General features: G+C 38.7%; 1 protein-coding gene across 2 annotated transcripts in view; it reads left to right on the forward strand.

Annotated features, from left to right (window-relative positions):
- The first annotated feature begins 1,450 nt into the window (after window positions 1–1,450).
- The window catches only part of stk39 (serine threonine kinase 39), a 28,920-nt gene continuing 13,833 nt past the window's right edge, over window positions 1,451–16,537 (forward strand). The window contains exons 1-14 of one of the 2 annotated variants that reach the window (XM_075479713.1): window positions 1,451–1,739; window positions 3,622–3,734; window positions 3,848–3,956; window positions 4,343–4,481; window positions 4,878–4,933; window positions 5,913–6,022; window positions 6,195–6,296; window positions 6,670–6,803; window positions 6,920–6,968; window positions 8,047–8,112; window positions 11,664–11,786; window positions 12,512–12,541; window positions 12,955–13,011; window positions 13,639–13,700. In XM_075479713.1, the coding sequence (XP_075335828.1) occupies window positions 1,634–1,739; window positions 3,622–3,734; window positions 3,848–3,956; window positions 4,343–4,481; window positions 4,878–4,933; window positions 5,913–6,022; window positions 6,195–6,296; window positions 6,670–6,803; window positions 6,920–6,968; window positions 8,047–8,112; window positions 11,664–11,786; window positions 12,512–12,541; window positions 12,955–13,011; window positions 13,639–13,700 (1,256 nt within the window). In that variant the 5' untranslated portion in view covers window positions 1,451–1,633. The remainder of the gene's footprint in view (window positions 1,740–3,621; window positions 3,735–3,847; window positions 3,957–4,342; window positions 4,482–4,877; window positions 4,934–5,912; window positions 6,023–6,194; window positions 6,297–6,669; window positions 6,804–6,919; window positions 6,969–8,046; window positions 8,113–11,663; window positions 11,787–12,511; window positions 12,542–12,954; window positions 13,012–13,638; window positions 13,701–16,537) is intronic. The other variant, XM_075479712.1, reaches the window with a different exon arrangement.

Consider the following 16,537-nt stretch of genomic DNA (forward strand, 5'->3'; position numbering starts at 1 on the left):
CGTTTCTCTCCACAGTCGCCTCAGGCACGCTCAGGACGGGAGATTGGACCGAAAACAAAGTTTTCAGTGCAATCTGTTGGTTTTCTTAGCTAGGAAATTGTTTTTGAATTGGCTCTATATGAACAAATTGGATTATTTTATGAATAATTATGATTACAATTAATTGAATTCCAACTGGCTTGAATTGGACTATATTATCTAAGTGCCTTGAGATGACATTTGTTGTATTTGGCTCTATATAAATAAAAATGAATTGAATTGAATATTCACTGCCAAAGGATTCTTTTAAATGATGATTTTTTACATATTCAATTTCATGTAAACAAACAAACAAAACAAACCCAGGACATGATACTGTTTTTTGATTCGTTGTTGTGTTTTCTGTTGTCCTTTTGTCTTTTTTTATTTTATCTATATTTATTTATCTATTGTGTTTTTGGATTTGTTCAGTGTTGTTTTGAATCTCAATACCAGTGTGAATGAATGAATAAATAAATAAATAACTTTTTGTCATGTAAATAGCTGCCCAGCCATAGCCAAATTACAGCTGCATGAAATAAACAAGAGTTGGAAATTTAACAAAGCTGGCAGAAACAGGGAAAATATTCAAACTGATTGGAATGGAAAATTCTTATTGAATAGATAAAAATGTATCCTGTTTCTAAAAAAATAAAAATAAATTCAGAACAAAGCACAGAAGCTTGCAAAATTATTCACCCCCATTTAACTTTTTAATTTTTTTTCCCATGTAGTTGCATCACAGTCCTGTTTTAAAATGACTGTTAAAATCTCACTTTGTTAAGTGAGACTTAACACAGGTGGGCTTAATTGAGCTCATTATGTGACTTCTGAAGGGAACTGAAAGGACAAAGTCTTCATTCAGGTCAGCATCATACTATGCACATACTATTTTTACTGATTTTTTCCCCCAGTTTATTTATTTTAATTTCACTTAACCAATTTAAACTATTTAGTGTGAGTCCACTGCATGGCCTGTCAGATTGTAACGCAACGCAACAGGAACACAAAGCAGTCGAACTGCCACTAAATGACCAACAGAGTCCCAAAACTCTGAATAGGTGCGATGGCGCCCTCTGCTGGCCAATATTAACAATGTCACTTGCAGATCCCCCACAGTGACACATTACATCGTCACACATACGTGTCGGTAACACTCTCACTGTCTCTCTTGAACAGGCTGAAAAAGCATCTTCCCTGAAGTTTTCTCAGATAAATAATAAAATCAAAGTCCTGACGATGTTTCAGCGAATTCGTTCTTAATTGGCTATTTAGAACAAATATAATGTAAGACTTGTGTTGTAGCCTTTTTTAAGCGTCTACAAGTCTTCTAAGGAGACTAATAGTGATTTTAAATGAGGTCTTCCTGTGTGTAGTGACACACCGCGTAGTCAGCTGGCATGTCTACTAGTGAGCGCATGTGTGTGAATGTGTGCGCGCATGTGTGTGTTCCGTTATTTTCCGGGTTGTGCTCAGTCAGAGTCGGCGGTGGTTGTTGAAGCTGCAGCTGCCAGCTGACACTTTCACCGCGGAGGGGAGGTCAAACTTGACTGTCTGTCTCTCTGCCCGTCAGTCTAAGAGAGAAGCTGCTAACTTGCGCAGCATCATCATCATCATGGCGGATCAAGGCGAATCTCCGGCTCCAGTCCACCACCCGCAACCAACGGTGACAACCAGCTGGCCAATTACCAGGGAGTCGTACGAGCTGCAGGAAGTCATAGGTTAGTACACGGAGATGCGATGAGCCCTGCTTATTATCATGGAAAGGCAGCCCGCGGCGGGTTATCAGTTGTGAGAGACGACGAGGGCCTACCGGCTTTTTTTTTTTTTTTTTTGTATATGCTGCAGCCTCTTACAATGCTTTGCAATGCGGATGTTAACATAAAACAGTCAGAGACTACCGGTTTACAGCAGATGTGCTCATACAAGGCGGAATCTTTTTTTTTTTCTTTGCACGGGGGTGTAAATGTCACCCTGAACAAGTCTCTTTTCAGCCTCAGAGATTATACACAGCTACTCCAGCGACAGCGGTTCATAGCACGTGTCCGGTTTATTAGTTATTACTGAAATCAGATGCAGTGGGTTTGCTGTGCTGTCTTGTCTGTTGCAGCCCACAGGCAGAAGCACAACCCATGGCAAATCATCTCAAGTGGTTAATGCTAAAAAAATGACTCTCCGAGGTAGTCACGCAACAGTTAACTACAATGATTATAATTAGGACAGTACACTCGTTTCTAAGCATCACCAAAACATTTGGATTGAAAGCAGCATCTTATTCACTATTAATCTGCAAGGGGAGGTCTTAAAAATGCCCCTATTTGCATTCAGTTCACAGTTCTTAGAGTACTTAAACGACTGAAAGGATTGGCCAAAAATATTCTGCTTAACTTATTGATATTACACCCACAACTGCAGCAATTGTAAAGGATTATTTATAATTGTACAATTATATGTATACATTTCATTTTCATCTTGCCACTATTGTAGCAACATATCTAGTTTGAAGTGTTATGTCCACAGAGCATCTATACCAAATATACTGTTGATAATAAGTCATCTACAGCACTCTGTGAGCTAAGTCATCTGCTCTATAGTGTGATGGACTTATTGTCATTCATTCACTAAATAAACGACACCAACGGGTTCGAGCGTTTTACATGTACGATCAAGGGTAAATGAGTCATACAACTGTGTTGCATTTCTGAATTAGGTAGGTACAATTGTGCAGCAAGTGGAAAGTTATGAACCTTTAGGGTGGGCAGGACCAGTTTCCGCTGTCATGGTATGGGGCCCCACTGACCACCTGTTACACCAAAAAACATGTGACCTCTCCGTGTATTATGCACGTTGTTATTACTTTGCGATGAATGAGTGTGGTTGATTTATGGAATAAAGGTGATTTTCTTTTTGTAAAGGCATGTAAAAACTTGAACTATTCCAGCATTCAGAGAGATAAATGCATACGTGGGTGGGTCACATAATGCTGAATTTGAGTGTTTATTGTTGTACTGGAATTCAGTTACTTTGGAAAAAAATAGATACGAACTAAAACAACAGTAGTCATCCCAAAATTACTGTGCAACAGATGAAAGGAAGCTGTGTGAACATTTTTGGCAAATGTATGTGTGGTACAGATGTGCTGACAAGTCGTAGCATTAGTGATAAGAAATAGCGCTACAGCTGTGTGCTGCTGACTGAGATGAGTTTGTGAGACCAACCCTCTCTGTACTCACAATCAACTGGTAAGCAGTCAGATGTCACTTGTTATTGATTATGCCTTATCTATCACTAACAGCTGGCAGGCAAAGTGCTGTATGTCAGAGCATCTTTGTGTGAACAGTTCCGTTACTCTACAGGACTGCCTGATTTATGATGAACAGTTTTATAACAAAAACAACAACAACCATATACTGTAAATCAGCATATATTTCTCTAATTTTCATCTGTCAAACATGAAAGAGGAAAGCTATAACCTTAACACAAAAAGCCGAGACCGTATGCCTGATAAGTACATAAATCAACAGAGCGATGTTGAGTATTCCAGCTGTGTGTGGTGTGAATCCCCATTGGCTCATCTCAACTTTGTTTCTGCTGGGATTCCAGGCAGCGGGGCCACAGCTGTGGTGCAGGCAGCCCTCTGTACCCCCAGACAGGAGCGCGTGGCCATAAAGAGAATCAACCTGGAAAAATGCCAGACCAGCATGGATGAGCTATTGGTGAGTACAATAAATATGGGCTATTTTCTCAGCCATGAGTTTTTTTTGGTCTCACTCTCCAACACGGAGATATCTTAAGTATTAACGATCCTGTCATTTGTCTCCACCAATAGAAAGAAATTCAAGCTATGAGTCAGTGCAACCATCCGAACATTGTCATGTACTACACCTCCTTTGTTGTGAAGGATGAACTTTGGCTAGTCATGAAGCTTCTGAGTGGAGGTAAGCTTACTGCTGACTTAATAATACACGTCATGCTTTGACTACAGTTTTGGCACAAAATGAACTTGTTCTAATATCTAATCAGTATTTTATTAATGAAAGGCATGAATAAAGAACACTTGAAAAGCGTAGCTAACTTTAGTGTAAGCTGTGAAACACTCATAATGGCAAGCTATGATAAATAACATCTTTGTTGTAATGATGTTGATACAACCCTCAGATGTAAAGGAATTAAAACAAGTGATACTTTAGTGCACGGTACTGCCTATCATTTTCTCTCATCCCTCTAAATAATTAGCTTCTGGGTTATAGACAAGCTGATTTACGTGTCTCATTACTGAGTGAAAAATAAATTGAATGTTGTTTTTTATGTTGGGTACTTTTAGGCTCAATGCTGGACATAATTAAGCACGCGAGCAAAGAAGACGATAAGAATCGAGCTTTAGATGAGCCCATCATCGCCAGTATATTAAAAGAAGTTCTAGAGGGCCTTGACTACCTGCACAGAAATGGACAGATTCACAGGTAACACTTTAAATCTTAAATGATTTTCCCCTTTAATTAAAAGTTTTCGTTTCTTTTTCTACAGCAAATTGAGAACTCGGTGACTCTGTGAGAGTTAAAAGTAAAATAACGTCAGTAAAAGAATTTTCATGACTAATTTTCCACCCGTCCATTGGGTTGAATTTCAGCTTAAAGTCATTTAATTCATGATCAGTTGTCAGGCCTTAGCTCAGTTGTGATGTTCTGTACACTTCCTGGATTTCAAGGTCACTGAGACCCGAGCGTAAACCTTTATCAGCCCCTCGGGCAGAGTGCTAGATACTGACGGTCAGTGGGACTCGTTAACATGAATGGAAAAGTCAATGCTGCTCCACGTGACTTTGGTGTTTCACTCTGTTTTTGATTTGTCGACCTCAGGGATGTGAAAGCTGGCAACATACTACTGGGAGAGGATGGGTCTGTTCAGATTGCAGGTTTGTTGAACACACCACTGTTGTAATATTACACTCTCTTATGCCTCTCTGTGGTTTTAAAGAGCCCGTATTGTGCTCTTTTACAGGTTTAGAATTTTACATCTAAGGTCTGTTAGAATGGGTTTCTATCCTTTTATATTAAAAACACATTATTTCTACTTTCGTAGTATATTGCAGCTGAACCTTTTATCCCATCACGTTGAAAAAGTTTTGTTTTAGCCCCTTTGTCTTCAGGGTCTCTCTGCCGTTAAGGCCAGTCTGATCTGAATGGTCAGCCAATTGGTCTAAAATAATAGATGCCCGTTTCCTTGTTTGAGGTGTGCTAATCTAGCCATTAGGCAAGAATTATGCAGATGTATTTCATGGGGATTTTTCATTAAAGAAATGAACAAAAGCCTGGCTTGCAAATGAGGCATTTAAGGCAGTTCATTAGCAGTGTCTTCTTTGGGGAAAATATCTCAGTTTTGTGCAGACTTTAAGCTTTGTGACTTTGCAGACCTTCCACAAAAAGCTGTAACACCTCGATAGAGAGGTTTCCCTTGCATTTGCAATTTCATAGCCATGTCATTTAAAAAGCTTCAATTATGTTGGATTTTAGGAAGGATTTGTTATATTTACAACGCACAAAAAAAAACAGAGAAAGTTTGAGCTTTTTAAAACTTTCTTTTTTTTGATCTGGGATAACTGCCACAGTTTTTTAATCTGAGGCTGATGTGTGTGATGAAGTTTTTTTTCTCGGAATAAATCAAAAAGCAAAATTAAAAACACCATTGTCAAAAAAATATTAAGAATTAGTACAGTCAAATAGATAAAAAAAACTTCACAAAATATATACAAAATATTAGAATTAGGCTATGCTTAGAAATTGCAACAATGAAACAGTAAAAGGTTTGAAATAACTGGGAACTTCCTCATCTAACACGTCTAAGATTGTTCTTCTTAGAAATGAACAATGCTTGTGTTTTATCTGTTTTTATAGATTTCGGAGTGAGTGCATTCTTAGCAACAGGGGGTGATATGACTAGGAACAAAGTTCGAAAAACCTTTGTTGGCACGCCGTGCTGGATGGCTCCAGAGGTGATGGAACAGGCGAGTTGATCTCAAAGTGCTGCTGTCAATAGATATTCTTTTGAAAATTAATCTTCTGTTGTTTCATCTTCTTAAGTTCATTGACTTTTTTTTTTTTATACACGCTGATCACTAAAAGTATTGCATGAAAAAAAGATACGTGTGTGTTACGTTTCCATTACCCTGTCCACAGGTTCGAGGCTATGATTTCAAAGCGGATATATGGAGTTTTGGAATTACAGCTATAGAGTTAGCAACAGGCTCTGCACCCTATCACCGCTACCCTCCCATGAAGGTGAGTGTTCTGAAGGAATAGTGTGGTGTTCTTCATTAATTCTGATATCTTCCTGTATCATATGCTGGCAGAGAGAACATGAAAACACTGGCCACTCACTCTTGGAATGCTAAACTTTTAGCCTCCTTGTTTCTGTGAAGTTTTGTCATTTGCTGGAGAAACAGTGTGGAAAGAGCTTATTTAAAGTTGCTGCTTTTGCTATTAATTGAAAAACAAACAGCTAATAAGACAGCTACTGTCTAAAGTAGGCTTGCTTTGCTTTCCATCTCATTTCCGCATTTTCCTGCTTTGAGTTTCTTTTCCTCATCTACAGTACGCTGTGTATTTGTGTTGCTGCCGTGGGTGGTTTTGACTAGTTTTCCTGTTTTTTCAGGTTTTAATGCTTACCCTGCAGAACGATCCACCCACTCTAGACACGGGTGTTGAGGACAAGGAAATGCTCAAGAAATATGGCAAATCATTTAGAAAGTTAATAACAATGTGCCTTCAGAAGGATCCTGCGAAAAGGTTAGCACCACTTTAAATAATGCAGCCTCCTTGTTTCAGTTGCGAGAACTGATGCAGTTTGCTCCGATGTATTTTCAACAATGTAAACATTTTTTTTGTGTTTATTTTATCTCCAGGCCGACAGCAGCAGAGCTTTTGAAGTGTAAATTCTTCCAAAAGGCCAAGGTATTTGTTTCATCTCCAATTTTTTGTCACTCGTTTCCCTGCCTTCGTTTGGATTTGTTAATAATGTTATGCTTATGGCTTCATGCCAACTCCAACAGTGACTCAGCTCTCTGTTATGGAGGCTCTATGAAGCATTAAACAAACCAGTTTTGAAAAACTCCACAAGCACCCATCTTTATCAGAAATAATACAAATTTTAGGGAATGGGAGTTTAGAAAGTGAAAGCCGGTAAATGATCATTTTTACTTCTTATGAGTTTGGGTAATGGGACATTTTTCTCACTTTCATCTTCCTTTTTGTTCATATATCCTTTTTCATTAGAAACAAGAAAAACTAGTAAGTCGGTGTTGTTTTAATTCTTTATTTTATCCTTTCTTCATCTACCCTCCCACCTGGTAATGCACATATAAAACAGATTTCAAAGCAAGCATGTGCAATGTGGAGAAATAAAAACCCCGTAGACCCCCCCCCCCACCTCACTCACTCCTGATCTCAGTCCCAAAACCCATAAGATATTAAGGGTCAGTCACATTATGTTCTTTCTTTCACTGAGCTGTGAGCTGCATACCGTGCCAGAGGAGTCGTGAGGGTGACCTCATGCATTCGAACCACGGAAACTGATATATCTCATAAAGATGATTTATGGGTTATAAGCAGCACAATGGTGCACTGTCGGGTTAGCACTGGTTAGCAGTGTTGCCTCTCAGAAAATGGTTGAAATCTCAGCTGGAACGTTTCTCTTTCTTACTTGTCGGGTTCTCCAGAGTCTTCTAACTCAGAGCAAGGAAAATCAGTTAAAAATCAATCCAGTTATATATCTGCATTACATAATCATCATTTGTAACAGCCTTACCAAATAACAACAAAAACTACCAATAGCCTATTAGATACAATTTTGTTCATGTAAATTAGTAGGACGAAGATGTAAGACTTACCTTGTGGTTTCAACTTAAACAGGTTAATCATCTAATTCAAAAACCTTTTTACAATGATCCCGATACCCTTCTCTGCCAGATATGTATTCATTGAATTTGTTTAAAGTTAATTTTTTTTTTTATCAACTCTTTTTGTCTTGCAGACCAAAGAACATCTGGTAGAAAAGCTTTTGAGTCGTGCACCAAAGATTTCTCAGCGAGCAAAGAAGGTATGTTTACATAAACATTCCCTTTACAATTACTCAGTTATTGGCTAAACATGAATAAATTGTGTCGGGCTTTCAGTGAAGTGTCTCTGCATCAGTGTAGCATTTACAGTCAACACAAGCTATGCACTATGACTTTCTTCAGGACCTCAAACGCTTTATGCCCTGTCGTGTAGGTTATGTAAAAATACGGGCCAATGTCATGTAAGAGTTCCTCTGCGCAGATGCACTGAGGCTTTTTTCAGTGTCTCCAAGAGCAGCTCTCTTTGCGCGTTAATGCAAACAGGTATAAATGGATTCTTAACATTAGGTAACAGAAAGGAGTTATTGTTAGTTTTTTCTTGCTCACTGGTCACGGTGCTGAGAGGAAGTGCAGTTTTCAGGCCCAGCTGATATTGGCTTCACATGATAAATGCGCCTGGATGGGCAGAGCAGACTCAGGATCAGGGGGCCATCGCCAGAAGGCAGAGGTGGAAATTCACTGGCATGGTTGGAAGTAAATGGAGGGCATAGTAGACAGCACCGGTATTACAGTGCATGACGTTATAATTACGCACACACAGAGGGGGGGGGGGCATGATGTTGTTGAGGGTTTATATGGAAACTGCAGGCTTGCAGCAACAATGAGAGAAAAGTGCAAACTGCTAAATAGGTATTCAGAAGTCACCTCCATCCAGTTTTGACTGCATTTAGAATTACACTATGCAGGGTTAGACATGAAATGAGTCTCAGTGTTTTGGATGAATGGCACATTAATTCAAATAGAAATGCTTTATCAATGTACTTGTAGGTAGTGGAATCTATGCACTGTCTCAAATTAGGAAAGTGTAATTACTTACTGTGATGAATTCACTCATTTTTAATATGTAGAGTCATGTTAAAAATGTAAAACAGAAAACAACCTGCAAGTAATATCTGAGTCACTTGATAGCTCTGGTTGTGGAGATTTGTGAACAGCAGAGCCAGTGTCCTTGCTATTTTGTGCTGATTTGACCTTTAGCGTCGTCTCCATTATAAACTCAGGAACATTACTCAGCGCTTGCAGAGACCAGCAATACTGTAAAAACACCGTCATCCCTGGACGTTTAGACCTCAGTTGCTCCCAAACCTCCCTGTTCGGCTCCTATCTGTACGCAGCCACCTTAAATCTTTCAACCTTTTTGATCTGCAATATTTTCCCACTGCCCTGTTGCTCCTCCGTTCCGTGGTGTTCTTTTTCGTCTGTTTTTGTCCTCGGTGGTATTCTGTAGTCACGGTGAACAGATGCAATTCGACCCCAAGGAAATAAGTATTGAAGAGACAAGAACTGAAGCTCTACAGCTCGCTTCTCCTTTTACATACCCCAGTGAATGAAAAGGAGATGGCAGATTCTGTCGGCAATAAAGTAATTATAGATGTTATCTAATAAATGGAGACTTAAGGAAGGCTCAGGAATGCTGCTCTTAAAAAAAAAAAGAATGGAAAGGGAGGAAATTGCCTCTTAAATACTCGTGATACAAGGGTTTTTCATGTTTTAAAGCAGAAAGCAAGAACAAGGTTACGCTCAGTCACACAGGTGCATGTGAGTTAAATAACCAGCAGAGGGCACTATGACACACCCAATAAAGCCTTCAAATAAGCAAAAGGCAGGATTTATTATTCATTATTGTTAAACAATACAGCCAATGTGGTCTTGAATTATTGATTTATTACATAATGAATTGAGTTTTAATGTATGGCCTGGCAGACAAATGATAATGGAATGCTTCTTGAGCTCTGTATGGACACTTTTTTTAAGCCTGATTTCCAAAAACAGATCATGTACAAGACTGTGCTGCAGTGGTAGTAAAAAAACCCACAAATAAATTAAAACAAACATAACAAACCTTGAATTGATTCTTACACATTTAGATCTTCCTATGTTTGTGTTATCACTCAAATACATATTATTGTACATTTATAGCAAAGCAAATTCATTAGCTTTGTCTTTTTGGTCTGTTAGGTGATCATATATAGTGGCTGAGTGCAGTGCTCTGTCTCTGATCTGCTAAAATACCCTGAGCAGAACTGGGGGAGCCTTTGTTCTCTGTCAGGTTTGGAAAGTAAACCTGACACCACCAGAAGGGTAGTGCTCCTTTAACTCTGACCTTGTCTGGAGCTGGGGAATTTATGGTGCTAGAGGCTTATAGTTTTGTTTGCTGTCTCCTCAGTAACACTGTGGAGCTCATCTTATCCCACACTGCGAGACTAGTTCGGTGTTACATGTCTCACATGCTTTTCCAGCATGTAGAACTGCAACAAATTGCAGGCTTTACCTGTGACTTTGCAACACTTCCTATATCTGCTCTGTTCTGCTGGTTACATTTACAGCTATTATACTTACAATTGCTGTTTAAGTCATATTTAGGTCCCACTGGATCAAGTTTTGCTTTAAATGCTTTAAATAACTTATCAGAAGTTTATTATGTATTGTTGAATGTTGTTATGAAAAAGAGGTTTTTATAGCAACTGATTTCAGAAAAGTCGAGATGGGGGGCATGTTTACAGCTTTGTTGTACTGGTGTAATTTGTGCAGTATGTGGTTTGAAATGGTCTTGTTGATGTAAGCGAGGCCTGAAATAAATGTAATTTAAATGGCATAAGCACCGATCGGCCATAACATAACGATCACCCGACTGATATTGATTAGCTCCTCCACATGCTGCCAAAAGAGCTTTGACCAGTCAGGGCCTGGACAAAGAACATCTGAGGGTGTCTCGGTTGAGGGTGCATTCTGTCTTTATAGATGATTAGCACACTGTTCCACCTGACTTTGCATATCCACATTTTATCCAGAAATCCATTTTAGCGAGAGTTACAACTGTTTCTTTGGCTGTGTAACATTTTAGCTACAACCTGTTTCTTTAAATGGCCCAAGAGCACTACGAATACATGCTTAAGAAGACCGTTTTAAAATAAGTTCAGGATTTTGTATAACTCTGTGTCATGAACAGGTCCAGCAATTCAGATTGGCCATCCATACAATATATGATGTGAATTAAAAGACAACATATTTTATGGAATCAAAATAGTGAGTAGGCCTGTCTGTAACAAATACACGTGTAATCAATCAATAAATTAAATAACAGAATAATTGAATATGAATGTTACATATGATGAAAAAACATAATTACCTGATAAGTCTCATACTCCTGGTCTTGGCTAAGTATTGAAATGTAAGTGCACATGTGTACAATGGAGCATCTTATGTCCTGTAGTTGTAACTTGAACCATCGCCGTATAAAGGCCCTATACTCTAGGTCGTGCTGCAGTTAAAAGGCCTATAAAACCTGATGCAGTCATGGATAAAGCTATGCACAATGTACATACATGCGCAGTACAACCGTATCATTAAGTGTGCTGGATTTGTGATGTCATTGTATATGGTTATCGCTGCCACCGGCAATAACCACACACAATGGCAGCTTGGTGTGATTGATGAAAAATAAATAAACGGATAAATACTGCAGTATTAGAATTTCCCTTTGAGATGAATATGGATTTTTTTTTTCATTCAATTTAATTTATTGTTTCAGGTGAGGAGAGTCCCAGGCTCCAGTGGTCATTTGCACAAGACGGAGGATGGAGACTGGGAGTGGAGCGATGATGAACTGGACGAGGGCAGCGAGGAGGGCAAGGCGGCGGTGAATCGCGGCAGGGTGAGTGAGACTCCGCAAAGACAAGCATCTGCACAGAGTACCCTTTCACTGCCGAAATGCTAAAACACAGATATGATGTATTCTAAAATGCATCTTAAAAATAAAGTCTTAAACTGTGTGTATCAAAACCAAACGTTTCTGCATGAAAATTCAGAATTTGATTTATTACGGTGTTGCTTGTCATGCCTCACCCTATAGAACAAACCCATGTGAAACTTACCCCTCTGTCTTAGACACTGTACATTCCTGCCCCCACTTGATGGGTTAGTTTTTTGGATAGCAGATGGCTGAGAGTCTGTCATGAGGTCACTGTAATGAGCTTGCCATCAGGATTTGAGGCAGGAGAAAGTAGGCTACAGTGATCAAAGAGCTCTTTGATAAAGATGCTCAGCTTTAATGTTTAATGCAATAGATAATAGTTTACCAACAGTAATGATTCAAGAAATAAGTTGCCGCTGATGGAATGTTATTTTAGTTTCCTTTTTTCTGATCGCAAACTAGTTGCTTTCCCTGAGATGTTCTGTATTTTTTCCTAAATATTAAACATTAGGTTTGGACGGATGCAGACTGATAGAGAAATATGTACATACAGTGTGTAAAAAATGAAAAATACACAAAGTGCATAACTTATATGTTTTTGGCTATGAAATTATGACAATATAGCGTTGTAACTGCCATATGCCTGAATATGAACGTGTGAATGTGTTTGATTTTTTTCCCTCCAGTCACGAAGGGTCAAAGATGAGGCCGAAGATGTAAGTTAGCTTCTCAGCTCATACATCAATCTTTACATGCAAAATGATCGATGTTTTTTTTTTTGTCATTTTGGTTTAGAGGCAAATTGACCAACAGACCATATCTTCTCTGCTACTTTGTCTGATAACTTTCCAAAGGGATGTTTTTTAGAAGATGCATTTAACTGGCCCGTTTACGCAGATACTTGTGTTAGAATCGTAAACTCAGTTATGTTTGAACACGTCATTTTTTCATTCTTTATGAAAACTACCAAGAAACTGCCTTACAGAGTCTAACAAAGCCAGCTAATTGCTCCTCTTTATTGATTTGAATCAGATTCTTCCATTGTCTTTATAAGATGAGCTTTTATTTGATATTTGCTAGGGGTGTAATAACATCTGTACAATTATGCCTCTCATTTTGTTCCTCCTAGAATGAGGAGGATGCCAACAATGTCCCTATAGAAGGCTTGTCTATTAAACATCCCCAGGTGAGGGATTCAGCAGAAACAGCACAAATTTGTCACGATTCCGTGCCTTTGATGCAACAGCGATTGTTTGTGTATGCATACTCTACACGCGTGTGTCTTTCCGTGCACGCGTGTCCATGGGCATGTGTATACAGGTAATAGTGTGAGTCTCCAGGAGGGATGCTTTCAGCAGTAATAAGTCACAGTGAATGGCTCTCTGCCTGACAGTGCCAGCTCAGTGGCTGGGTGTATCTCATCTGAAGAGTCCATGCCATTGTAACCCATTTTCTAAGCCTATTGTCAATTTAAAAGTGAGCCGGAATAGTTTGGAGGTGTAGTCTTGTGTTCCAGTCAGGCTGTAACTCTGGCAGCAATGATTTCTTATCCATACTATCCATTCTTTGCCACATTAGGAGCCCATTTGTAATGTAGTGTTGATATGTGTTATACCCTTATCCATTCCACCTTTATGTACTGTTCCCTTTCTTTCCTCGTACAACTTCCCCATTTTTTTCTGGAAAAACCTATAACACAGAAAGCAGATTCACTGCTGCACACAATTCTGGTTTATTCAGACAATATGTTAATTTTTCTCTGCCACGCACATTCTGTGTAAACTGTTTCATTACCCAATATTCTCCGATACAGGTTGAACCGTTTGAGAATACACCCTTCATTCAAGGTGCAGTGAACATGGTACTACGGCTAAGGTGAGAGTGAAGAAAGTTTCCGTCATCGCACGCAGCTCAACAACACGCTGACATTATTTTATTTACATGCAAAAATGTGTATTTTTATGAAGTACAGCTATTTTTGTGGCTTTGCAATAACATTGCCAAGACCAGAACATGCAGGCTAATAATAGCAAGAATGAGCTTTGCCTGCGACAGGATGGATCCACTATTATTGCCTTTTTTTTGTCTTACTGGTTGAGTTGCAGGTAAGGGTGTCACATGTTATTGGTTCACTGGCAGCCATCCGTAGTCTGCCTTCTTTTCTTAGACTGTCTTCGCATACCGCACCACATTCTTCTTACATAATTCTGCATGATTCAGGACAAAATGTTTATGAAAATACTTTACAGACTTGCAGCATGGTCAGTGGAGATATCTCCTGTTACGAAATAACAAACTGTAATGAGAGTCCATGGGAAATACAGGAATACAACTTGGTTTGTGGTTAATTAGAAAATGATGACGTCCATATCTTTCTTTGTTCAATCTCAAAATGCAAATAGAAATGGAGTAGAGCAGACAGACACTTGTGCATCTTCGGACAGTTGAGAGTCTGTTTATGGCTCTCTGAGCCTGTTGCTGAGCACATTCGTGCTTGAGCAGACATCTGAAGGTCTACCCCTTCAGGCAGCGAGCACATTGTAGAAAACCATTTTGTTCTGTAACAAAACACTTGTCAGAAGACAACAAGTGGCAACTAACTCTTTAGTGAGGAAGAGTCATTATTCCAATCTGGTAATGAAAACAAATGTGTTGTGCCTTGATTGTTTCAGCTCTCTTTGTCATTTATAATTTACTGAAGATTTGTTTGATTTGGAGATTTTTTTTGTTCAAAAACAGCAAACAGAATGGACATGATTTACAGTAGTATAACTACAGCATAAGCTTTGATTGTTGCTGTCATTAGATGTAAAAACGCTGAATTCATTTCCACAGAGAAGTGCAATTTAACAAGACATTAGGCTGTCAAATTGTTTTTATGGTTTATCGGAAAGAAATGATTTATGAGACACACAGATGTGTGATGGAAGCCCTCTGAGATGTATGTTTGGCTTGAAAGAAAAGCTTTTTTATGTGTTTGTTGAGCTTTCAGTGCACCCCCCTCTTTGGTATGCTCCAACTAGAAAAAGATGCACTTGATTAAAACATGTGCATGGTTGACATTTCAAATGCTGTGTCTGGTGCCATCAGCAAATTTATAATTGCCAGTCTGACTTACAGTGTTTTAAGTGTGTTAGTTTTGGGTTAGGAAATGATTCAGAGCAATGTGGTTATTACTGAGGAAATGTGTCTTTAAGAGCTCTTTGACTTTTTCATTGTTGAGGATTTTGCATGCTATATTTTAAAGTGAGTTAGCACGAAAGGTTTGAAAAGAGGAAAGGCTGTATTTATAGTTCTTTGGCTGTGCTCCTCTGTTGTGGGGGCAGAATCAGAGATATTCATAGCTTTCACAAATAATATGAGGCTGCATAGGGCAGTATATCAGTAGGAGGATTATGGAAAAGCTTTGTCTGAATTTCTCAAATAAAGCTGACATTTGTTGTAATTCGTTTATTCAGAGACTTGTGAAGTGTTCTTTTTGTTTTAATATGTGTCTGTAAATGACATTTTGTTTGTAATGTCAAAAACAACTCAAAGTCACTAATAACGTGTGATTTTTGGCAACTTTGAAAACACTCAAAGCAATGATGTGTGTCCAGTCTGTTAATGTAACATCATACTGATCAGTGAGCAGCGCTGGGCAATAAACAAAAGCGTTGAAGGCGGTTGACTACAGCTAAAGTTTGCCAGTTTGTTGATAGTCCTCATTGTCAGAAAGATTTTATTGACATTTCAATTAGACAAAAAGATGGCACAAAATTGATTGTTGTGCAGTCGATTAATTTAAGAGATCTTTATTGTATGATATGATTTTGATGAATCATCTCTAGGTGGGATGTGACATGAGCAAAGGAAAGGGATAAGATACGACCCCCACGGAGGATAGATGCTGATGGTGGATGGGCAGAGCTTTCACAGGCATCAGGGAAATGTAGAGATGGGAAAGAGGCAGGTTATGTAGAAGTCAGTCTAGTTTGAGAAGAACAGAAAAGAGGAGAGTTTTAAAGAATGAGGATCAGACAAATTGGCTCGAAACAGTAGCAGACAAGAAGACCAAAGGACTATATGCATTTATGTCTATAACAAAACGCTGCAGTGTTCCTTGGGCCTTAACTAAAAGGCAAAAAAATGGCCTGATGGTTCAGAATTTGGAATTCTTGAAGTCATGGATGCTGCTTCTTTATGGACTAAAATCAGCATAAAATTTAAAAGCCAGCCTCTGTGACGGTGTGAAGGTACAGTGCATCAGTGCACATGGAATGTGTAACTTGCATATCTATGAGTGCACAATGAATGCTAAGTTTTTTTTTTTTAATCAACATATGCTACAATACAGATGACTTCTTCTTTTTTAGTGAAGGTCTTGCTATTTTCAAGCTATATGATGTCAAAATACATTCTGCTTGTATTACAGCATGACCAGTGACCTGATTCGTCAATGGTTCAGGTGTTAAACCGACCTGGCTGCAGTTTAAGAAACAAAAAAAATCCAAACAAAGGAGACCTTGAGCTTTTTAGCCACGAAAACACTATCAAATGTACGGTGGCTTTTCTCCTCTATTCCCAAATTCTTACAGAATGAAACAAGGTGGTGCATGAACATAATAGTACACCTTAGCTTAGTTTGACTTCTTATAAATGTGTTGCTAACATCGTATAAAAAGAGTAAACATATGTGCTTAAAAAACAAGCACATTTTTCATGTTATTCAT

This window comes from Odontesthes bonariensis, chromosome 12, assembly GCF_027942865.1.
Source record: "Odontesthes bonariensis isolate fOdoBon6 chromosome 12, fOdoBon6.hap1, whole genome shotgun sequence".
Taxonomy (NCBI): Eukaryota; Metazoa; Chordata; class Actinopteri; order Atheriniformes; family Atherinopsidae; genus Odontesthes; species Odontesthes bonariensis.